Source organism: Diaporthe citri (genome assembly GCF_014595645.1).
Source record: "Diaporthe citri strain NFHF-8-4 chromosome Unknown scaffold_1, whole genome shotgun sequence".
Classification (NCBI taxonomy): Eukaryota; Fungi; Ascomycota; class Sordariomycetes; order Diaporthales; family Diaporthaceae; genus Diaporthe; species Diaporthe citri.
The window spans coordinates 11388180-11411461 of record NW_025064846.1 but is presented as its reverse complement, the minus strand read 5'-3'; the positions used below and the strand labels follow the sequence as shown (position 1 = coordinate 11411461).

Here is a 23282-nt window from a genome sequence, read left to right as displayed (position 1 = left end):
CCACCGTGAAGCCAGACCAAGAAACGTGGCCGGCGGTCCAATCTGTCTCCAAGTTTCCCATCATGAATATGATGACTTTTCAGTCACTATATCGCATGACAATCGCCATCCCATCCTTCTCTTCCCCGCAAGTCCTTTTGTAGATCTCCACTACCCCCAGACACTGGCGTCTTTGGCGTTGGGATAAAAGAACGCAGCCAGAGCAATGATCACGTACGTAGTACACAGTAGCGCACCCTCCAGGTAGTTGCTGCGGCCGTCGAGGACGAGAAAGTTGGCGATAAAGGCCGACACGAACAGGCACACCGTCTCGAAGAGCGTGAAGTAGAGCGTCATCTCCTTCTGCATGATCCAGCCCAGGATGACCGTCAGCGGCGTAATGAACAGGGCGATCTGGATCGAGCTGCCGACAGCGACACCAATGGCAAGGTCCATCTTGTTCTTCATGGCCACCGTGATGGCCGTGACGTGCTCGGCTGCGTTTCCCACGATGGGCAGGACGATCAGACCGATGAAGGCCTCGCTGATCGTGCTGGTCTCAACGAGTCCGTTGATAGAGTCGACCATGAACTCGGCACACAGCGCTACCAGACCCGTCGAGGCGAGCAGCAGGATGACCGCACTCGTCCGAGATAAGTCGTCCGCGTAGGGGTCCTCGGCTGCCTCCTCGGCCACAGCGATCGCGGGCATGGCTCTGGCCGGGATCTGAGACGGCAGCATCGCTCCAGGGGGGCGGAGCTCCGTGTTGAGGCGACCCGGAAGCGAGTTCGTTCTGCGGATACCATACCGGACACGAGGGATCGGGCCGGTCGTCGCTGCAGGCATCCCCGCCTGATTGGTCTGCTGGGTGAAGACGGTCGGAGCCAGGCTCTTGGCCGTGGGCTTCAGGGACAGCAGGGCATCAAATGGTCTCCTAACCAGAGCAGGCTCTCCAGCTGTACCTTCAGCGTTCCCAGGGACTGTATCAAGGGCAAAGTCCACACGCCGGGGCTCGCCAGGAGTCGAGGTAGTTTTCTCCACATTTTCCGGGCTTTCGTCGATCGTCTCCTCAGCCGGACTGTTCGTGCCATGAGTGTGAGACCGGTACTTCTTGTGGTGCTTGCGATCGCGCTTGGAGCGTTTGTGGTGCTTCCTCCGGTATCGACGATGCGATCTATCGTCTTCGATAGCCGACTCGTCGCCCTCAAAGGAGATGGTCCTGCCGAAAACACCCGGTCGGGCCTGATGCTCTCCGGGTGGCCCGTCCTCGTTGGTGGGGCTGACCGTGGTCCCGAGGGACGGTGTACTCCGAAGTGGGCCAGTCTGTGCAGTCTCCACCGTATCCATCGAGGCAACACTGGACTTGCGACGGCGCCCATGACGTACCATGCGCTTCACACGCTTCGAGACGGTGTCCCGCGATTGCCCGGATGAATCCGAGTCGGACGAGGAAGAGGAGCTGTCGTCAGAGCTGGAGGAGTCGAACCACGCGACCGCCGGGCCGGGAGTGGATTCCGCATCGATGACATCTTGTGGCGTTGACTCGTACATGTAGGCATGGGACTTCAGCTGGAAGACCAGATATATGATGTACACCAGGAGTAACACCTAGGGGAATCATGAGCTGTCAGCGACTGCATGGGGAGGAGGGGTCATTCTATCCAACTTACCACGCTGGTACCTCGACTGATGATGAGAGACTGCTCGTCTGCTTTGTCGTTATCACTGAAAGAGGCATGGAAGGCGGTCTAAAGACACCAATCAGTGGGGGCAATTGTTAAATCGCAGCCATGGCAGAACAAACCGGCAAAACGAGACTGATGACACTCAGACTTAGCAGGCAGGCGCTCATCTGCGTCACGGTGCTATTGTAGATCTGGAAGAGGGGATGGTCAGTACAACGGTCAATTAGAGAAATTTGAGGACTGTATTACCTGCTCGCGGAAGCGTAGACCTCCCAAGACGAAGCACATGCCCAGGATGAGAAGCAGGTTCGCCAAGATAGACCCCAGAAGGGATGCTTGGACAATACGGATTTCATCCTGATGACCGCCGTTAGCCGTGGCCACACGTGACAGATCCTAGAAAGGACGGAGACTCACCTTTACAAGAGCAATGCTGTAGCGTTGGACAAGGAGTGTTAGTGAGCAAGATGAGGAGGGGATCATGGGTGGGCCACAGGCACGCTCGGAAACAGCGGCAGGGACAGGCGGGCGGGCACTCATGGGTCAAGGATATGGGACGCGATTTGATTTGATAATGCCCATAAAAGGCTTCTCTCTTCTGTCTCTTGTCTTGATCACTTTAGCAAGGCGGACATACATGCTGCAGAAATGGTTAGCAACCGTGTATACAAGTCCTAGACCGGGAGCCGGCTGGTTGGGAGAATAGGAACTCGTGTCCCAGCAGGAACAAAACGGCAAGCTCCATTCCCTCCCGACCAGACGGCAACCTGGCACATGTTGTGCAATCACGTACAAGATGATGAGTTCCACAGCATTGCCAAAGGTGATATTCATCAGGGCACCGATGGCGTCGCCGAAGCGATGGGCCACTGTCTCGGTCGCGTGGCTGAGGAGGCCGGCGAGCGGGATGATGGCGATGGCATTCATTGCAAAGATCACACCGGGGCTCATGCCAGGTACGAAGTTGACGGCGATGCCGACGGGGACGAAGACCAGCAGGACGTTGATCCAGCTGTGGAAGATGACCTTCCTGAAGACATGGACGAAGCGCCTGAGGACATTGGGCTTTTCCTTAGCCTTGTCCTCGCCTGTGTCTGTCCCGTTTTCTTCTGACTTTTCGTTCTGGGAGGGGGGCCCGGAATCTAACTGAGACCCCTTCCGTGAAGCCTGCGGTGACTTATCGGCAGGCAGGCCTCCTCCAGGACCGTTATGCGGCCCATTGTCTTTTGAGGAGAAGCTACTGCCGCCTGCGCCGCCGTTGGCATCGACGCCGAGACCGAGGCCGACATGACTGCTGCTGGAAGGCTGGAGGACGGCATGGTCGCTGGCCTTGGCGTTGTGACTGCTCGCGGAGGTGTCGAGAGTCGAGTTGGTACGGTTTGTAGGGTTGTTAGTTATGGGAAGAAGGTCTGGGTTGGAGTTGGGAGTCGCTCGTCTCGCCGTGCTACGGTTGCCGCCATGAACTTTGGATTGTGCCCAAGAACGAAGGCGATCTATATACGGTTCGTCAGGTGAAGTTTCCTTCATCGAAGTTCGTTTGGCAGGTCGAGGCAGAGATTAAGCACGACTGGAGCGTGTTGTCTAGATGGGGGGATGTGTGTATGTGTGGGCGTGGGTTTTGCTGGAGGGCAAAAGGCTGGGTTGAGGAACGAAGGGGGAAGGAAAAGAAGCCAGATAACGACAACTAAGTGGTGGCTACTTTATATGGGATAGGTGAGTTTCACGCAATCGCAATCGACGGAGGGAGGGAGGCACAAGCACTAGCACAAGCACGAGCTACTGCAGGCGTGGGGACCCCTGGGGGGGCAGGCTGGCAGGGGGACGGGGGCAAGAGACACCCGCCCACCCGTCTCCACCGGCTCGACGGTCACTACAGCCCTGCCCCAGCCAAGTGGATTCGTACTCGCCCTAAAGCGGTATGGGCTAGTGATAGTGCACTCCAGCAGCTCTCCCATCGACCCCTGCCGGATGCTCAGTTGACCTGTGACGGGGCCTCGAAACGGCATCATCATCCGCGCCAAATCCGTCCATCATCATGTCCAACCTCACCACAGAGGGAAGGCCACTCAGTCCATCGACTGACTACCTCATCTGGACGTATGGAGCACCACCCACCGGTGAGATGAAGAGGGACGCCGAATGTCACGGTTTAGCCATTCATGACGCAAACCGGAGAAGTGCCGTGCACCTCTCCTCATTCGCCCGTGTGCTACAACGGAACATACAGTACATGATGGCATCGACCATCGAAACAAAAGCATTGTCGCTTCCACCTGCACTTCAAGCAAGCAAGCCATCAAAAAGAGGGATATCCCAGCCGAGATCGACAGACTCTCCAGTTGAGCTATCACCTCCTCGACCATCCAGCCCATCAAAGCGGCACGGCAGCCACGGCACTCCGCAACTATCGCGACACGGACCGGACGCTCCTGCGACGGTCCATCAGCACGTGCCCGCATGGGGGGTCGGTCTACCGCCCATCTGATAGTCAAATACTGTAGTGCGTGCAACGGCCACACATACGACACGCAATGCAGGGCAAAGCAATGCAGTGCAATCACTCGACGGGGGTGGTTTTGGCTTCGTGTTTGGTCTCAAGTCAGGGATGAGCCGCCCGCGGGGGAGCTTACTATGCATTGTACAGTACCGTCTAAACAGCTCGCTGCCACATGCCAGTTACTGCACCAGCCGCCGGCCGCTTCGGTCTCGCTTGCCGGGGATGGTGCTGCAGGATCACGTTGCATTCCGCTTCCGTTGTGTGCTTAATTCCTTGCCCTGCCCGTTTCCTCTGCCCGGTCCCCTACCTGCTTATCGCCGGGCTCGGGCATGCTGGCTCGTTGGCTGGCTCGTTGGCTGGATGATTGGGCACGTCAGCTCAACTCTCATCCCCTCCTGCTCCTCCATCCTGTCTGCCAAGCAGACCAAGCTCCAACCGGCAGGTCGACACGCTGATGCCGGTCCTAGCTCTTGGACCTTGGCCCCAAAGCTTGTTCGAGTCGTAAGAAACACGTAAGGCTGGTTAATTGTGGGTACTTCCTGGCCCAAGGAAACACACACACGCCTCCTAGTGGGGCAACCAGCTCGCGGTCGTAACAGAACGGACAGCACGCGAATCGGCAAAGCAAATGTGCAATTCACGACAAGACAGTTGGCACGATTGAGATGGTGAATTTGGAAAGTATCCACTGTAATTATACGGGCTTTTTGATAACCACACGGCAGTGCCATCTCTTCGCAGCGACTGCCACCGGCCACTGGCATCACCTCAGCGTGCTTGGTTCAACTCCAGTCCAACCAGAGGCGTGACCGCGGTGTGTGTTTCGAGACTGATGCCTCCCACACTGCCGGTGCTGTCTTCCAATCAGCCCGACAATGTCGATAGAGCCTTGGAGTATCATTTCCTTGACTATAATATTTGTGTTGTGATCACGCTCTAATTCTCTCTGAGTGACTTTAATCTTGAACATGGCCTCTAAACGCACCGTGGCAGCGTCAAGAACATCGTCGTCGACCATACTCCAGACGATGAGTTATTTTTAACGTCACTTTGGCAGACTCGGTGGGAATAGCCTGCATATCCGGGGCATATTATACGCATCACATGCTCTTCATGCCAGTTTATTTGCTTTCATGTAGGGTTTCAGAGTCAGACAGAGTTGGATCAACAAGGAAAGTATCACTCTTCCAAATGAAATCCCGCTCATGCCTTCAGCTTCAAAACCAAACCATGGGCCTGTGAGAAACGTAGCTCAACGGTGACTCATTCCCACGTTTGTTGAGGGCAAACATCACGCGTCTGATGTCCGAACTCTGCTATGCACTGAGGATGATGCGTGCACTCATACAGATCCCTCATGGAACGTACTCCCCAAAGACTTTGCTGCAGGAGTGCCGACCTCGTAAATCGATGTCAATTTACGAGGTCTTAGAAGATGACAAAACAGGGCTGGGTTGCCGCGCTGATGCTTTCGTTTGCGCTCATGCCCGCCGCTCGTGACTGCCGGCTTATACGTGAGTGAGTGGCAAGCTAGCCTTCACTCTGAGAGAACAATCCGTACGACTGATTCACGATCGAAGGTATGAGCTTTGGATGTATTGACCTCGGTACTAGAGTTCCCATTGCCACCAACCAAAATAATCGGCTCCTCAGCGTGTCAGGAACATGGAGGAGAATCAGCCCAGTTCTATGAGTTGAGTGAAGTCGCCTGCCCGCGTATCCAGAAAGGCGCTGACAGACATTGTGCTCGAAAGGAACTTTGTAGCAGACTCCGTTTGGCTACTCACAACCATGCTCGCAGAACGAAAACCCTGTTCTTGTGGATAAATGTCATAATCAAGTTTCTGGGAACACGGCACCGCACGCTTTCGCTCAAATACTGAATACTTCGTGAAAAGAAGGAGACTGCATTCGGACCCAATGTTCTACAAAACAATGATGCCAATACAGCCTAGGTTTCTGGCTTTGCGAGGCAAACTCAAGAGTCTGACGTTGTCATCTCAGTATCTCACGAGTTACCCTCCATTCCCGCGACTAAGCAGGTAAGGTCGCCACGACGGTTGCAACAAACTGTCCATCCCGAAAACTACATCACCAACGTCCAACGAAGCTTGGCGAGCATACAGTTATGTATGAACCTAAGTCGACCATTTGCCTTTGTCATTGTGGAATCCAGTCAGAAGTGTTATGTCGTCTCGCTTCGAGACATCCTGTCCTGTCACACTACCTACTTACCATGATAGACCGCCATGCAAATTCCATCACATCGTCCTCGGCATGTGGTCCGATTTCCTCCCTTCATGAAACTCTAGGATCTTCCGAGGTTGTCACTATCCCTAGATTTCCCATGCAGCACTATTTACAATTCAAGTTTTAACGCTGGGTGTTTAAGCGTTTATCACTGTATGAAGGGACTGGGTGCATATTGCTTCAGAAGCATATGTGTACAGATTAAAAACGAGACCACTTACAATTCAAGGTCAACACTTATCCGAACTCCCCGCCGGAATGAGTCCAACTGATGTAAGGAAGAGCGAGTGGGACTCGCCATCTATGAGAATGGAATGGGCCGCAAAGACCTCGAATAAAAATTGGAATCCAGGTTTTGAGAATACATAATTCTAGGCACAGATGATGCCGAAACTTCGATGACTGTGTGTACGTATGGGCGGTGGTCTGTGAGGGGAGATTTGTGCACCGGGTAGTCCAGTGAGCTGCCTGCGTATTGTCTCACGAAACGAGGAACCGGTGTTTTCACGAGAGGTCCGACAAGAGCAAGGTGAAGTCTGGATCATAGGCAGCAATATATGTGCAGCGGAAGATACTCGGAGCCCCATAGACCTTACCAATGATCAATAAGCTTTGAATGTAGGGCCTGGATTTGTTCTGAGTCGACCGTTCGATGCTCATGCTGTCTATGTGGGTCTATTATTCCCAATGGTGAGATGGTCTGCACGTCGCCAAAAGGAACTTCGGAACCGAGCTGAGATGATTCGGTGAGTAGCAAATCTGCGGTCTATCATGATGGCCTGCATGTAACCTCCGAGGGAGTACCGCCGAACTTTCTTGCGAGAATTCCCCTTACCAGGGCAGTGACATCCTGCCCGGCTGTTAGTGCTGCTCGGTCAGCCCAGATCGTCGCCGCTTGGCTGCTGGTTGTGAGGTGATACTGCGGGGAAACCGGGGCGGGATTTAAGCTTCTTTTCTCCTTTTGGGGTGAACACCACCCGCAGTGCTTGGTTTTCGGGAGGGGCTGCCCAGGCAATTCGGTCTAGCTGGAGCTTGATGCTAGGCCCAGTGCTACGCCGCTAGACCTGCACTGACGACACGCCTTTGATGCCCCCCCCCCTCATCTGCGTCGCTGTAAGTCTCGCGATACATGCAGCAATAGGTCTGCAGTCGGCCCGGTGAGATCTACTCATTAGCCCATGGCCCGATCTTGTGGCACCCAGGCACGTAACGCACTGCTCCTGCCGTGGTGGGCTTTCCCCCTTCCGGACACGACAGCCAATCCTATGACATCTCATGGACATCACTATGTGTGGAGAGACTTCCAAGGGAAGCCTCACCCCAGGAGGGGTGGCTGCCTTCTTTCGGTCAAATGCTCGCCTGGAACCTCCCTCGATATTTAAAGTCGCCGACCCGGCCCTAGTCTTCACCTTCTGCCTCTGGCTCGCACTGAGGCTAGCAGTCCCCCGCAAGCTCACCAAGTACGTGGACATGGCAGTGATGGCTTCTCTTTTGTTGACTTGGTTTCTGTTGGGAACATGTCACTCCGGGTTGGCCCAGACCCCATCATCCACACCCAGTGAAACGGGGACGACGACGAGCTATAGAGAGGTCTTCACCGTCCCCGCCGATTCTGATGTTGGACAACCCCTGCTACCGAACGTCGAGGACCCCGAGGCTGTCGATGCGCAGAGCGTCTGCCCTGGATACACGGCATCAAACGTGCAAAACACTACCACCGGCTTCACGGCAGATCTGAGCCTGGGCGGTGACGCCTGCAATGTCTACGGCAACGAGATCGAGCAGCTGACCCTGACCGTCGAGTACCAAGCCGCGGACCGTTTGCATGTGGGGATCCAGCCCCGGTACATCGGGCCTGAAAATGAGACGTGGTTCCTCCTCCCAGAAGCCATTGTCCCCAAGCCGGCGTCATCCAGTAATGGAGACACGAGCCCTGCCAGCAGCGACTTTGAGCTGTCGTGGACGAATGACCCTACATTTTCGTTCACGGTGAAGAGAAAGTCCAGCGGTGACACTCTCTTCACGACTGAGGGCAGCAAGATTGTGTACGAGGATCAGTTCATCGAATTTGTGTCGCCTCTGCCAGAAAATTACAACCTCTACGGTCTTGGTGAAGTTATGCATGGCTTCAGACTGGGAAATAACCTTACAAGTAGGCTCTCGAGATTTCTTTCATTAGGAGGATCATGGCTAATCATCAAGCAGGAACTTTCTATGCGGCGGATGTTGGAAATCCGATCGATGAGAATATTTATGGCGTGCACCCGATTTTCCTAGATACGAGGTACTTCCAGGACGTGGACGGACAACAAACCTATGTAGCAAACGCCACTGACACGTCAGCGACGTATAACACATCAACCCATGGAGTCTTCCAACGGAACGCTCATCCCCAAGAGGTCCTGCTGCGGCCAGAGGGAATCACCTGGAGAGCTCTGGGAGGCACGATCGACCTGTACTTCTACTCTGGGCCATCCGCATCAGACGTGGTCAAGTCATACCAGGTCAGCACCGTCGGCCTGCCGGCCCTCCAGCAATACTGGACTTTCGGATACCACCAGTGCAGATGGGGGTACGAGAACTGGACCAGGCTGCAGGAGGTGGTCGACAACTTCGCCGCCTCCGACATCCCCCTGGAGACGATCTGGAATGATATCGATTACATGAACCAGTACCGGGACTTCGACAACGACCAGAAGAGGTTCAGTTACGAGGAGGGCGCCGAGTTTCTCTCGAAGCTGCATGCGAATGGTCAGCACTACGTTCCGATCGTCGACTCTGCGGTTTACCACCCGAACCCGGACAATGCGAGCGATGCGTATGCGCCGTATGACCGTGGGGTCGAAGCCGGTGCTTTCATGATGAACCCAGACGAGTCACTGTATATTGGCTCAGTCTGGCCTGGGTACACTGGTGAGTCCTTCTCCGACCATGATTTGGCATTTCTTCCATCCTCAATGTGAATACTGTGTGTCAGTGAAAGCTGCAGAACACAAGAGACGCTGACGTCGAGTCCAGTCTTCCCGGACTGGGTCGGTGACTCTTTGGGCGCGACCAATGGCTCAGGCGCCTTGAGCTGGTGGAGTAACGAAATCACAAGCTGGTACCAGAACGTCTCCTTCGACGGGATCTGGATCGACATGAGCGAAGTCTCGTCCTTCTGCGTCGGCAGCTGCGGCAGTGCTAACGTCTCTCTCAACCCCGCCCACCCACCTTTTCTGCTTCCAGGCGAACCAGGTAACGGTGTATTTGGATATCCTGAAGGTTTCAATCTCACCAATGCAACCGAGGCTGCAGTGGCATCGTCAGCGAGCGCGTCACAGGCCTCTGCCTCCTCGGCGACTGCGTCAAGTTCGTCATCTACAACGACCTCGTACCTTCGCACGACGCCTACGCCTGGCGTCCGGAATGTCAACTATCCGCCCTATGTCATCAATCATGTGAGCGGCGACCTCGCAGTACATGCGGTGTCACCAAATGCAACCCATCACGGCGGTACACAGGAGTATGATTTCCATAACTTATTCGGCCACCAAATTCTCAACGCCACATACCACGGCCTCCTCAACACCCTGCCCGGCAAGCGACCATTCATCATCGGCCGCGCCACGTTCGCCGGCTCCGGCAAATGGGCCGGACATTGGGGCGGTGACAACTACAGCGTGTGGTCCTCCATGGTGCTAGCCATCTCTCAGGCGCTCTCGTTCAGCATCTTCGGCATCCCCATGTTCGGGCCCGACGTGTGCGGCTTCGCCGGTAACTCCGACCTGGAGCTGTGCAGCCGGTGGATGCAGGTCGGCGCCTTCTTCCCCTTCTACCGCAACCACAACACCCTCGGCGCGAGCTCCCAGGAGCCTTATGTGTGGAAGAGCGTGGCAGCGGCGAGCCGCTCCGCCATGGCGATACGGTATACTCTCCTCCCGTACATGTACACCCTCTTCGCGGAGGCGCACTCGACCGGCAGCACGGTCCTGCGCGCGTTGGCGTGGGAGTTCCCCGAGGAGCCGTGGCTGGCGAACGCGGACCACCAGTTCCTTCTCGGTGGGTCTGTCTTGGTCACGCCGGTCCTGACGCAAGGTGCGGAAACGGTGGATGGCGTCTTCCCCGGATCGGGCGACGGCACTACTGTGTGGTACGACTGGTACAACCAGACTGCCGTCACGGGCGTGTCGAGGGCCCAGAACGTCACCATCGACGCGCCGCTGGGCCACATTCCAGTTTACGTACGGGGCGGAAGCGTTATTCCAACCCAGCAGCCCGGTAAGACGACAGCAGAGAGTCGACAGAACCCGTGGGGCCTGCTTGTAGCACTTGACCTGCAGGGCACCGCTCAGGGGACTTTGTACCTGGACGATGGCGAGAGCTTGGAACCCAACGCCACCACTTGGGTGCAGGTACGTACTGCTGTGATTTCTTGTTGGAAACTGCCCGTGACACTAACACAAATATTCGTAGCTGTCTGCTTCCAACACCTCCGTCACTGCGCAGCCGACGGGCAACTACACGGACTCTGCCGCCCTGGGCAATGTGACAGTCCTGGGCGTGACTGGCCAAGTGTCTGACGTGACGCTCAACGGACAGTCGGTGACGGATGGTTGGTCTTGGGACAGTGCGACTCAAGTCCTCAGCATTACAGGCCTCAACAACCTGACTTCCAATGGAACGTGGAACTCAAACTGGGAGCTGCAGTGGAGCGTGTCTGGCAATGGCTCCGGCTCCGGCTCCGGCCCCGGCTCTGGCTCGGCCAACAGCAGCTCTGGCTCATCCGGCCAGGCGGGAGACGGCGACCAGTCGGCGTCCACTGGCGGTTCTGGCTATGTGCTTGTTCCTGTAGCTACCTTGGTAGCCATGCTCGTGGGTGCTTTGGTCATGTTGTGATCAGGAGAATATGCCTGCCACTCAGCGTCATCGAGGGCGATCACGGATGACGGTCATTGAATGATGCTGCTCATTGTACCTGTGTTCTTGACAAGACTGGTCACAGATTGAGGGCATAATCCTACAGGCACTACTAGTATGTCACTATGGTGCGGACAGCGCCGGCTTTCACTTCATCTCAGCGTACCTGTCCTTCGAAATCGGCCAAGTTCCATTTTCACATCACTAGAAACTAATCAATATGGTTCCACTCAAAGCTATTGTTGACCTCGATGATAAATCTGACAGTTTTCAAACTGCTATACGTTATTTCGGACAATCTCGTCATGCAGCTGAAAGGCCTTGCGGGTGCAAATGAGTGGGCAATGCGACCTGGTGATCGGTGTGCTCGGGGTTGAGTGACGTACCATCGGCAAGCACAGGTTCCTCGCGCCTCTGGGTCAAGTTTTGGGCGTGCGGTGGCCAACTAAGCTCCCTGGCCACGGCCTACTCTGCTCGAAGTACAAATACATTGGAAGAGTGATAGACTCGCAAACAGAATTGGACCGAAGAATCGTAGAGCTGGGATGACCGTCACGTTGGCCGGTGTTGAGTCTGCAGGCAAGGGTTCCAACTTGCGGTATCAGAGCGGCTATGTGGGAGTGTCGACTCTAGGGCTACGCTACTGACCCATATGAGTGACCAACCTTACAGAAAACCAATGAAAATGACCTATAGGCATGGGCATAGAAGAGGTGAGGTGAAAATCGTTGCAGGCTAAACCGAGTTCAGAAAATTTGTCAGATTGTGAGTGCAGTCAGACGAGAGATCCTGTGGTACCGACGGAAATTGGTATTCCCCCCTGAAATCAGTCAGACCGCCATGTATTAAATTTTTGAACTCTACATATGTAGACAGCATTTCAGACACGGCTATATTGTCGCGCATCCGTGTACCAATTGGTCTTCAGCAGCTTATCAGCATGTTCTATTAGAAAATGGCTACTATCCACGATCCATCCCTGATTGACCTAATCCCCTCCGAGCTGCCCGGCATCCCCGACCATGATACCACCAAAGATGATTGGGTGATTGGCATCGGAGCACAAGGCAACAACACCTTTTTCGATACACAGTGGGTACAATGCTCTTACCAGATAAGTGGTGGGTATGGGCACACACCAAGATACATCTACTACTTCCTGATCCTCTTCGCCATGTGGAAGAGGCGCACCGATTGGCTTGCGGAGGCTGCGATGGCGTCCGTCATGGTATACAGCGGCTCTGCGGCCATCCATGCCGTCGTACTAGCTGCGACAAGGGGAAAGATGGCCCCACGTTCCATGCTCCAAAACTACGGGACAGTTCGGGTAGAAGGCGCAACGACTACTGGCACTGCACCGACCTGGGACAGCAATCAAGATGAATGGATCAGTGATGGCCCGTTTGACAACAGCCTCTGGCTACCGGTCCTCCCGATGGCTTGGGACTCTGACGTCGACGCCACTCTTGCCATCGTGGGAACAGCGTTTCTGGTACTATTACCAATGCAGACCTGGTCAAGAGCACTGCGCAGGTCTCGGGTCAAGATCGTGGTCTGGCTGTGGGGTACCTTGTTGCTGACGGGCATGGTTTGTGCCTTGGTTGCGGAGCAATATATCCAAGCTTGGTACTTCGGACAGCTGCGGTTCTGTCCCACCGGAGCTCACGATAGTCTCCCTCTGATGAATGATGGGAGGCAGACCGTGGGCGGCGAATGGGACGGCTACGACGGGTACGACTGGAATCGGACGATCAAACGGCAATTCATCGACAAGACCAGCACCGAGGCCTTGAGCAATGTCTGCATCTACCCATGCTTTGATTTCGACTGGCCGCTCCGCGACAATACGGAAATTTTGGCTGTGGAACGGAACTACAACATCATATTCGTTTCTGACACGTTCTTCGTGTTGTTGATAATATGTTACTCCTTGGTAACGTCGACCGGTCTATCCAGTCTGACTATAGCAGTTCTGACCAGCCTTCCTCGACGTTGGACACTCCGTGGGCTCCGTCCACACTCGGACCAAGACGCCTTAAAACTACGCCTGATACCCCAGCAGCTTCGGTGGATCAGAGATGCCTGGAAAAATTATCATCTTGGTTGGATCGATCGAACTGCGAAAATAGCACTTTCCACTTACTTCCTCATAGTCTACGTTTACACCTTCTTTGTCAGCCCTGTGGTGGTGTTCTTCTTTGTTGGTTTCATGGAGTGGACTATCTGGGGCTCCGATCCTGGCGGTGAGACCTTCTACCACGTTGGGCAATGGAGTACTAATGTTGCATTGGCATTGGTCTTCATAGCTGCTGCTATATCTCATTATAGCAAAAGTCCGAGTCCCACTGCCACCCCTTAAGAGGTGGGAATGTCATATTCACAGGAACTTGGAGTTAAAATCGAACACTGAAAGTGGTAATATACTTGACCTGTAACGGAAGCATTGTGCTTGGTAATCCTGAAATGTGCATGCAGGTATGAATGAACTAATATTGACAGCCAGAATTCTGTTGTTTTGTCGTGTCAAAAACGAGCAAAGTCCTTTATTCGTAGCCAGTTGCTAGGTGGGAAAGAATGGTTTCTCTCTCACCTGAAGATGGCTTGTATTGCTTTCAAATGCACAATCCGTGACTCACATTCCACCCAAGGCAGAGACGTAGCTCAAGGTATATAATGTCGCCAGAATTGCCTCGCGGCAACGGCAAGGAAAAGGGGAAGACCTTCTATTCAGACGACGAGGGACATACCAGAAATTGAAGCGAGGGTTGTAAGATTGTGTCTAATACCTGGCTCGTCTGTGATGGGCAGGGGATCCATTGACAATTTCTAATGGCCAGTTAGAATCGCTGGACATGCATTCAGTCAATACTCTGGCTTGAAACCCGCTACGAGGTTAAAGCCTTCAAAGAGATCGTTGTTATTTGATACTCCGAGCACGTTTTCCGCGAACAACGCACGAGCGCCGTAGAGAGCCAAGCTCTCGTAGTTCAGACAGAGATGCAGAGCCCCATTCATCGGGACATGACGCACGAATTGAAAGAGCATCGGCGTTTGTACCGGGAACAGTGCGGTGGGCCCCTCGCGGTGATGCCGAGAAGCTTCAGACCAGCTTGGGCAAGGGTTCGAAGGAGTGAACCTTTTTTAAAAAAGAACAATTCCAGAATAACTTTCAGGTGTGTTTCTTTAACTCAAACACGCAACCATAATTGCAGAACCAAATGTTGGTATTGGCGAAGGACTTATCGTCATCCCGCCACTCTGGTTCCTATTTCCTCACAACGCTTCAGGAAGCCGACTGGTTCTTCCGTTCTTCGATAGCAACGCATACTGGCGTCGTCACGCGCGGCTGGTGGTAAATGCCATCCCAAGCTTATCTATCGCGTAGATTACAGTGGGTCGTAAAGTCAATCTATTCGAAACTTTGAGTTCTGTTATCTAGGAGAAAAATATTGCTATGAGTCAGAAACTTACAGAAAACTACACGTGCAGGAACTGATGGACGGCTCGTCTCACTCCAGACACGCCGGGTAATTGTTTATAAGCAGATGATCGTCGGTACGACTCAAGAAGCACTTTGGTACGACTCAATGAGCTAGTAGAGATCTTACGCCTGCGCCGAGGACGCCCACACGGGTAGGAATTACGGGGCCATCTATTTTTATTCGCCCCCTGTGGCCAAGACCACGTGAAGATATTCTTCGATTTCGTGCTTGTTGAAGAAAGCTCTTGGACATCATGAAGCCCATCATGAAGCCCATTGCATATAAATATGTACGGGATGCTCTCATGGCGCGACATCCAGAACTAATCTCAAGGCAACCGTAAAGCCCAATACCCACGCAAATCCGTCCTTAGACGAGTACACTCTTTCGACTTGCTTATTCATTCTTTATGACCTGAAATGACATCAAGACGTTCACTTTTACTTGGCTTCTTCGCCAGCCTTGCGCTCGCTCAGAGCTCCACGCTCGACTGCACCCCCTCTTCCAAATCCGGGCTCCAGCCAGAATGTTGGGCTGAGCTTCAGGTCTCGGAATACATCAAAAAATGGCTCGATGCCAACAGCACGGCCGCGGACTGCGACAACTTGGGATTCGCTCAGTGCTTCCTCCAGTATAACGGCTACAGTGGAAAGACATGCAATCTACTCAGCAGGGGCACGTGCGACTCTTTCGAGACGACTGGCTCCGAGGCCACGTACTACTCGTCTCAACAATTCTACACTCTTTGGAACATATACGCTGTTTATCAATTCTTCAATCAGTTCTCCGAGGCTCTTTCGAACGGGGCTAGTTTGGCCGGGACCACCATCGACGACATCGTTGCTACCGTCAGCCCGCCCACAGACGCCAGTTCTCCGAGCACACTCCTGTGGACGGCGATAAGCGGAGGATTCTGGATGCTTGCTGCGACACCCCTCGGGCCTTTCGCTGCTCTTGTAAACACTGGTCTGGCCGTTGTCACAGGCATGAGTAGCTTTTTCATGGGCAGCATCTCCGGCAGCTCGACCGCACGATTTGTTCTGCTGGGCGACATTGGGAGCGAACTCACCAATCTCGTCACAGAATACCAGACCAGCCTCGAGGAAGCTCTCAAAGAGCTCCAAGGGAACAGCGCTCTCTTCATTGCGGCAGCCGAACCTGGCGGATTCAGCACTCGTGCCGTCACCAGCCTGAACACTCAGAGCGTCGACATCTTCCACGATCTCCAGCTGTACATCCTTTCCGAGGCACTTAAAGGCAACAACATTGTGTCTGCCAGGTCTACGGATATAATCGCTATGGATGTCGCCACCAATACTGGCGCAATCGATTGTCCCAGCCTCGGCCCTGCGGGCAACTGCTATCAATTCTGGGTCGACGAGGAGGAGGGGAATACCTATGCGCTCCATAACACGAATGACTGGGGCTTTGATGACAGCACTGATGTCATTAACAAGATCGTGGACTCTGGCTGGGCGAACCTCTCTGAGATCTTCAAGGTTGAGGACTGCCAGGACAAGGAGCCCGGCTTCGACGGTACCAAGGTGTCGTGCCTAGCCACCCACAAATACTGCCAGTGGGACTATGCTTCTCAGGTCTCTGGCGGAAAATGGAACCAATTCACCAACTGTGACTCTGACTCCAAGTGGGGTACTCAGTGCAGCTCTTGGTCTACCATCTATCTCATCCCGGACAGCTACCTCGGGCCGGCTTTGGCCGATGACACTCTGTACTGCAGGAAATTGTAGAGCCCCGTTACACGAAGCCCGTTGTCTTGAACATCGCGCTCCTAGTGCGAGAGAAGTCCAACTAAGGACCATCATTGTATAAATTTCACATGAATAGAAACTACATAAACTTTACAGCTACATGGATACGAATATCCTCACAACGTCACTGATTGTTATTCGGACAGGCCTGATCTATTGAGATGCCCGAGTCCAAGCCAAGATCCCAAGCAGCAGCAGCCCAGTCGGGGAACAGATGATCAAGTTGTCATGCCTGCTGGCCTGTCGGGGCTGTCTTGGCTCCGGGACCAAATTTTGAAGATAAATTTAAGACTGAGAAATAAGAAAATTGACCATCCGAAACTTTTGAGGCAACTGGAAGCAACGCTGTTTCGTTTCTCTTTTCCCATGACGCCATGACGCATTTTCTTAACACTATTCGACCCAACCCTCCAGTGGTTATTCCCTTTGCAACCAACACTCCCAAGTTCTGTACTTTTGTTTTACATATATGGTTCACCTAATTCTGTATATATACTCAAGACTGCTGCTCATTCCTCTCAACACTCCCTGTGACAAGTCACGAAGGTGTACTGTTGGGGCAGTCTGTTAGGTCGCTTACATAAGCACTCTAAAGATACTCACGGATTCTACCAAGACCTGTTGGCCCTAAGCAATTATCTTCAGACTTTGACCGCCCCTCCTTTTCCTCTTCCCTATTCTTCGTTTCAGCTGGACATTTTCGAGGCAGTCTCTTCCTGTCCTTGTCTTTATGAGAACTGTTGACATGGCCCGAGCCGACATGGAGTCCAGCATCAGTTGGCATGTTTTAGGTGGAGCAGTGGTAGCCTACTACGCGACCCTTATCTTCTATCGTTTATTCCTGCACCCTCTGGCACGCTTTCCAGGTCCCCGACTGGCAGCCATTTCGCGTTGGTACGAGGGTTACTATGATGTTATCTTGGACGGACAATACACCTCCAAGATCGCAAAGCTGCACAAAATATATGGTATGGATCTGCTTGCCGTCCGATCCACTCACTCTGTGAAGCTCTGACTCTTGATGACCAGGTCCGATCATTCGTATCAGCCCACATGAACTGCACGTCGACGATCCAGCATTCTTTGACACTCTCTACCGTACGGATGGGCGCTGGGACAAGTACTCTTGGTCGTACGATGCCTTTGGTGCCAAAAACTCCACCATTTTCGGCTCAGGTAGATGCTGTGTCCCTTCCTTGCAGGCCTGGCCCTAGACCCGATGTCCTAACTCACATCTCCAGACCATGACGCCCACAAATCCCGACGCCGTGCTATAGCCCCATTCTTCTCCAAGCCCAATATTGCTTCCCGGCACCATGTTCTGCGCCGGAACTTGGACAAGCTCTGCCAGCGCATTTCCGGGCTCGCTGGATCCACCTTCAACTTAGGCGCAGCCATCAGCGCCTTCACACGAGACAGTGCCAACGAGTTCATTGTGGGCAGACAGTACAACGAGCTTGACTTGAGTGACTTCGGGGTTGGACTGTCTATGGCATCTCAAGGCGCGGGGCCTTTCTGGCGTATAACCAAGCACGTCCGCTGGTTTGGTCCCACGATGAGGGCGATGCCAATCGACTGGGCCATGAAAGTGGCTGATGATAACACTAAGGCTTTCCTTAGCTGTCTCAAAGTAAGAGACTGCCGAGCCCAGATCTTCGAGGACATGAGCTGGCGCGCTGAAATTCCGGTCAGCAATCCGAACAAGATACGCGAGACACTCTGGCCGTCGCGGCATCTTCCTCCCCAGATAAATCAGCCAACGACACCATGCTTCACGCCATCATTTGCTCTGACCTTCCAGCAGCTGAGAAATCCTTCGACCGTGTTTTCGAGGAGGTAATGACGGTGACGGGTGCGGCGTTTGAAACAACCGCCAGCGCCCTAAGATTAATATTGTACCATGTCTACACCAGTGAGGAGATTCTTAGCCGGCTCAGGGAGGAAATTGCCTCCCTCTCTATTGGTCATTCCGACCCAATTCTTCTGAAGCAACTAGAGCAGCTGCCATATCTCACCGCTGTGCTTACAGAAGGCATGCGCCTGAGTCCTGCAGTCGCCTCACGAGCGGCGCGTGTCACGGGCAAGGATCTCTCGTATGGCAAATGGCGGATTCCTGCTGGGACACCACTTGGCATGACTACCCTATTGATGCACACTGATGAGACATTGTATCCCGACCCGATGCGATTCAACCCAGATCGGTGGTTGGTGTCTGGGGCTGGGGGTGCAACCGCTTCCAGATATGCTCCATTCGGACGAGGAACGAGAATATGTCGTGGCATGCAGTGAGGTCTATCCTTCTCTTATGCCCACCGCACGTAGAGGCTTCTGCTGACGCTCCCGACTACCGTACAGCCTCGCTTGGGCCGAGATGTACCAGCTTCTTGCTGCTTTGGTACAGAGGTTCGACTTCACTATCAAGGATGCAACAGCTGGTGACTTCGAGTTGGAGAAAGACAATTTTGCAATCGGAACCAAGGCTGGTTGCAACTTGATGGCTCATGTGACTCTATACAAGGATGGACCTCGCGTGGCCTGCTTGGAAGATCTCACCTACAAGCAGTGTGTGTGGAGTCTGGGACCTAGAATGGGAATGGTGAGCCCAGGAAGGATAGTCGTCGTACGCAAAGACGCATACAATTGTTTGATCCGTGACTCAGCCATTTCCCTTATACTCGATACCGCACGTAAAACGATCTATCTAGCTCTAGCTTGACCAGTAGCTGGAGGCCATTCCCAGACTGTTATACAGCTCCTTGACTTCCTCTGGAGTTTTGCGTGTGTACTCGTATGTATGCTTGTCACCATACCAAGCCTATACGTCGTTAGTCAGCGAAGAGGTTGAGTGTCATTGTCCACGTACCAGAGAAAGCTTCCAAAGGGTTTCTGCGCTCATAACGTCACCTTTTCCGAACCCGTGACGTTCGTGATACTGCTCGGCTTCGTCCCTCGTTGTGCATAGCTGGATGGTGCTGCATGCATAGTGCACATCTGTCCACCACGTCGACGGGGGCGTGCAGAACACTGTGCAGAGTTCCTCTTGCGAACCATCCAGCTCAAGCTGCCCATTCGCCATGCTGACAGTGATCACTTCACCCGTGGCGCCGAGGACCTTGACTGATGCTCTTGCGGGGGAGAGCATGGCGGCAGCGCCAAATGCACACCAGGCACAATTCGTCCACCATGACTTGCCGCCGGAGTTCTATGTGATTTGGGAAACATTAGCTGTTTTTGCTTGCCGCTTAGTCATTTCCATGATGTGTTTTTTTTTTACCACAACATTTGGTGTTGGCCTAGTGCAGAAGTCATTAGCAAACCGAGTGTTCAGATTAGTAGGATTGCAGTGTGTCTTACAAATGCGAGAACGGGTGGGCCATAGCGATGGGAGTTGGAGAAGGCACGCGGTCGTCGTACAGCTTCACATGGTGAAGGTCGCGCAGCCTTTGCAGGCCCCGATCTATATCTGCATTTGGAAGTGACAGCAAGGTGGATAGCTCTTGAACGGTGGGAGGACGACAATTCTCCAAATAATACTGGAGTATTTGGTACCGGAGCTTACGCTCGAATGAATCCATAGTAGCCGATTCAAATGCTTGAGACTTGAGTGATGGCGAAGGCCTTTGAACGGTTACGCAGTCATGCAAGCGATGTATTTGTAGGCGTCCTCACGGCTTCTTACCTAAGAAGACGCGAGCGGCATATGCCGATGCCGGGGCAAGCCTGGATCAAATCACCTGGTCGGAGGACTCTACATTGCCATCTCGCTCCACCTCTACCAAATACCATCTGCTTTTACGCATACCCAAGTAATATTCATATTTCTGACATTACAGTAAATGGATTCAATGTGTATTAGTGATGCATTTCTTCTCTCAGTAACAAAATTAGGCACACGGGCTTAAATGTGCTGTTAGCTACGGCGCATAGAGCTTGGATCAGTAATCTTGTTGGAGGCCGCGGTTCCACGCATTCGGGCACCGCCTGTTGAACTGCTCATTTGCGCATTGCAGCATGCCGGCTTCCGTTCGTCAGCCAACAACTCTGAAAAGTCATTCAGCGAAGCATGCCTCGCCTCCTAGAACTCAAGTCCACGGCGTCTTAAGACAGCGTGACCGAAACACTTGACAAATTGTGGTCAATATTCTCCAATGCTCCCTGCCATCTGACAGGGAGAAGCCAAATTCCCCATAGTCGTATCCTTCCGGCTTCCGGCCTAAGACCCCCCCCCGGCTCCCCCGGCTCCCCCGGCTCTTTTTGGTGGCCGTCTCCAGTGGCCTCGAAATTTTAACAAGGTCGGTTGCCCAGTCCCACCTCGTCCGAGACTCTCCGTCGGTCGAGACAGATGTTAGCCACTGCATGCGCATACTCCACCACCATTCACCAATTCCTGTCTATCTCTGCACGTATTGCTTTGGGCCGAAGAAGAGTAACAGTACTTCGACAACTGGAACCTCGGCGGGATTGAAGAGGGGGAAGAGTGACGTTCGAGGATTTCGGCGCACCGAATTCCAATGTGAGACTGAACAGTTGTCCATTATGTCTGGGTTCTCGTGCGATTGTTACAAACAGCTATGATTTCATCTGCACAGGCGACACTGTGTCCAGAGGGTCACCCCTTAGAGCCTAGATAACTAGACATGCATGCATTTTGGTGCTCATTCAAACAAGCAATGACTCCCTATTTGATTGTATAGGAGTTTAAACCAAGTGTCAACATAAGTATTCCCCAACAGAGGGTCAGATAATATGTTGAGCTATCAGGCAGACACCATAAGGCCTGAGCAAATGTGGGTTTACTTCTCAAATATTGTACTGCGATAGACCGAATGTGGCCTCTAATGGTTGCCTGAAATTTTGACAAAGGAGCAAGTCTGACATGCATCTCATAATCACGTGCCTAAGTATTTTAGTTGGCATCGATACCAGGATTGTAGTCTCCTGCTTCTTGGGGACCAACAGGCCAAGTTGGCTACAGCCGTGGGCTTAAATCCAACCATCTTTCCCCCTCAGACAAATGTGACAAATTTCCGTAAGATCACAAGCCGGATGCTGTCTGTACTTTACTGTGCACCGGCCCAAATCGTGCACTTCCAGAACCTGAACATCTTGAAGAAGTCCAGCCAAACTATCTAGCCTCCGTTTTTCGCAATGACAGCCAAGCCTCCCAAACCCGCAATTCTACTCGTACAGGGATCGTTTCAGCTTCCGGAGGCTTACGGCAAGCTAGCCTCCGCCCTTCGCTCCCGCGGGTTTCTCGTCGTCCAGCCCCGGCTTCCTAGTTTGACAGACCACGACTCTCCCGACTTTGCAAAGCAAGATCTCTCCGACGATTCGCGTGCCATTGAAGCCGAAGCGAAGCGTCTCGTCGTTGACGAGGGCGAGAATGTCATGGTCGTAATGCACTCCTACGGCGGGCTCGCCGGGAGCGACGCAATTCCCCAAGACTTGAGCTTGCAGAGCCGCCGCCGGGCTGGCCTTATTGGTAGGTCTCTCGTACGTATGATAATCGTATGGGAAGCAATCATGTATTGGTGTTGTTCTGTTTAAGTTTTGAGAGGCTACGTGCCCTAAAGGGGATAACTAAAATAGCCTTTTAAATGCAAGAGTTATACTTACCAATACTCATAGTTTTTCTCTTCTTTTAATAAGTATATATAATCCTTATTATAATTAATAATTTTTATTATAATTAACCTTAAAATTATAATTTATTATATATTAAGTATATATAATTTTTATTATAAAAAAGCATTATTAAAAAAACTTAAAATTATAACTTATAAGTTTTAAAGCAAATTTTAGCAATCCTTATTATTATATTACCTTTTAAACTTATAATTATTATTATTATACCATTCCTTAAATATTATACCTATTATTCTTAATACTTAGCTTTTAAAATTGCTTCTTTATAAAGATTATTAATTTTTATATAATAATCTTAATTTTAAATTTTTTCTTTATAAAGGAAGTTAATACTTATAAAGCTAATATTAAACTTTTTAATTTATATTTATTTTTATTATATATTTTTATAATATAAATATTATTATTTTTATTTTTACTTTTATTATTAAAATATATTTAATATTACTTTAAATTAATTTCCTTTAACTACTTTTTATTCTTTTAAAATTAAGTATTATAAGTAACTTAATTATTTATTATTTTCTTTTTTTACTTTTTATTATTTTTTTTAATTTTCTTAATAATTATCTTTTATTTAAATTACTTAAGTAATAATATATATTTTTTAATAAGTTTTTTTATATATAAGCCTTATATATATTTATTATTAATTTAATATAAAAAGTTTTAAAGCTAAGTTAATATAATAATTTAATTCTTTAATAATTAAATCTTTTTAATTTAATATATATAAAAGATACTTAAAATTAAAATTCTTATTAAGTTATTTATTATAAAAATTATAATAATTTAACATTTAAAATAATAATTACCTTAATAGTTTTTATTATTAAGGATGCTATATAATCTTATATTAAAAGTTTTAATACTTTTAATATAAATATATAGCTTTTTAATTATATTATTAAAAAATATTTATTTATTTTAATATTAAAAGTTATTAATAATTTAAATAATAGCTATTATAATAATATTATTTAAGAAAAGTATTTTAGCTTAAGTTATAATTATAGCCTTTAACTTATTAATTTTAGTAATTCCTTAAAAGTTTATTTTAATAAATAGCTTACTC

At 51.2% G+C, this 23282-nt stretch overlaps 7 protein-coding genes across 7 annotated transcripts; 5 read left to right on the top strand and 2 right to left on the bottom strand.

Annotated features, from left to right (window-relative positions):
• Positions 1 to 150: 150 nt before the first annotated feature.
• On the bottom strand, positions 151 to 3191 carry INS49_002973 (uncharacterized protein; the record flags this gene model as incomplete). Its single annotated transcript, XM_043163773.1, has 6 exons — positions 151 to 1587; positions 1650 to 1727; positions 1784 to 1855; positions 1914 to 2021; positions 2082 to 2097; positions 2458 to 3191. The coding sequence occupies 6 exons, from the start codon at positions 3189 to 3191 to the stop codon at positions 151 to 153; spliced, it is 2445 nt and encodes an 814-aa protein (XP_043032279.1).
• Positions 3192 to 7686: 4495 nt separating this feature from the next.
• Positions 7687 to 11289, top strand: INS49_002972 (uncharacterized protein; the record flags this gene model as incomplete). The annotated part of the gene is made up of 5 exons (XM_043163772.1): positions 7687 to 7871; positions 7971 to 8563; positions 8617 to 9324; positions 9430 to 10805; positions 10867 to 11289. The coding sequence occupies 5 exons, from the start codon at positions 7687 to 7689 to the stop codon at positions 11287 to 11289; spliced, it is 3285 nt and encodes a 1094-aa protein (XP_043032278.1).
• Positions 11290 to 12265: 976 nt separating this feature from the next.
• INS49_002971 (uncharacterized protein) lies at positions 12266 to 13669 on the top strand (the record flags this gene model as incomplete). Its single annotated transcript, XM_043163771.1, has 1 exon — positions 12266 to 13669. The coding sequence occupies one exon, from the start codon at positions 12266 to 12268 to the stop codon at positions 13667 to 13669; it is 1404 nt and encodes a 467-aa protein (XP_043032277.1).
• Positions 13670 to 15211: 1542 nt separating this feature from the next.
• Positions 15212 to 16540, top strand: INS49_002970 (uncharacterized protein; the record flags this gene model as incomplete). Its single annotated transcript, XM_043163770.1, has 1 exon — positions 15212 to 16540. One exon carries the CDS (start codon positions 15212 to 15214, stop codon positions 16538 to 16540), a length of 1329 nt encoding a protein of 442 aa, XP_043032276.1.
• Positions 16541 to 17321: 781 nt separating this feature from the next.
• On the top strand, positions 17322 to 19176 carry INS49_002969 (uncharacterized protein; the record flags this gene model as incomplete). Its single annotated transcript, XM_043163769.1, has 6 exons — positions 17322 to 17529; positions 17591 to 17737; positions 17803 to 18191; positions 18254 to 18765; positions 18917 to 19044; positions 19172 to 19176. 6 exons carry the CDS (start codon positions 17322 to 17324, stop codon positions 19174 to 19176), a joined length of 1389 nt encoding a protein of 462 aa, XP_043032275.1.
• Positions 19177 to 19268: 92 nt separating this feature from the next.
• On the bottom strand, positions 19269 to 19703 carry INS49_002968 (uncharacterized protein; the record flags this gene model as incomplete). Its single annotated transcript, XM_043163768.1, has 2 exons — positions 19269 to 19376; positions 19425 to 19703. 2 exons carry the CDS (start codon positions 19701 to 19703, stop codon positions 19269 to 19271), a joined length of 387 nt encoding a protein of 128 aa, XP_043032274.1.
• Positions 19704 to 21709: 2006 nt separating this feature from the next.
• INS49_002967 (uncharacterized protein) lies at positions 21710 to 22158 on the top strand (the record flags this gene model as incomplete). Its single annotated transcript, XM_043163767.1, has 2 exons — positions 21710 to 22043; positions 22151 to 22158. The coding sequence occupies 2 exons, from the start codon at positions 21710 to 21712 to the stop codon at positions 22156 to 22158; spliced, it is 342 nt and encodes a 113-aa protein (XP_043032273.1).
• Between the last annotated feature and the right edge of the window lie 1124 nt (positions 22159 to 23282).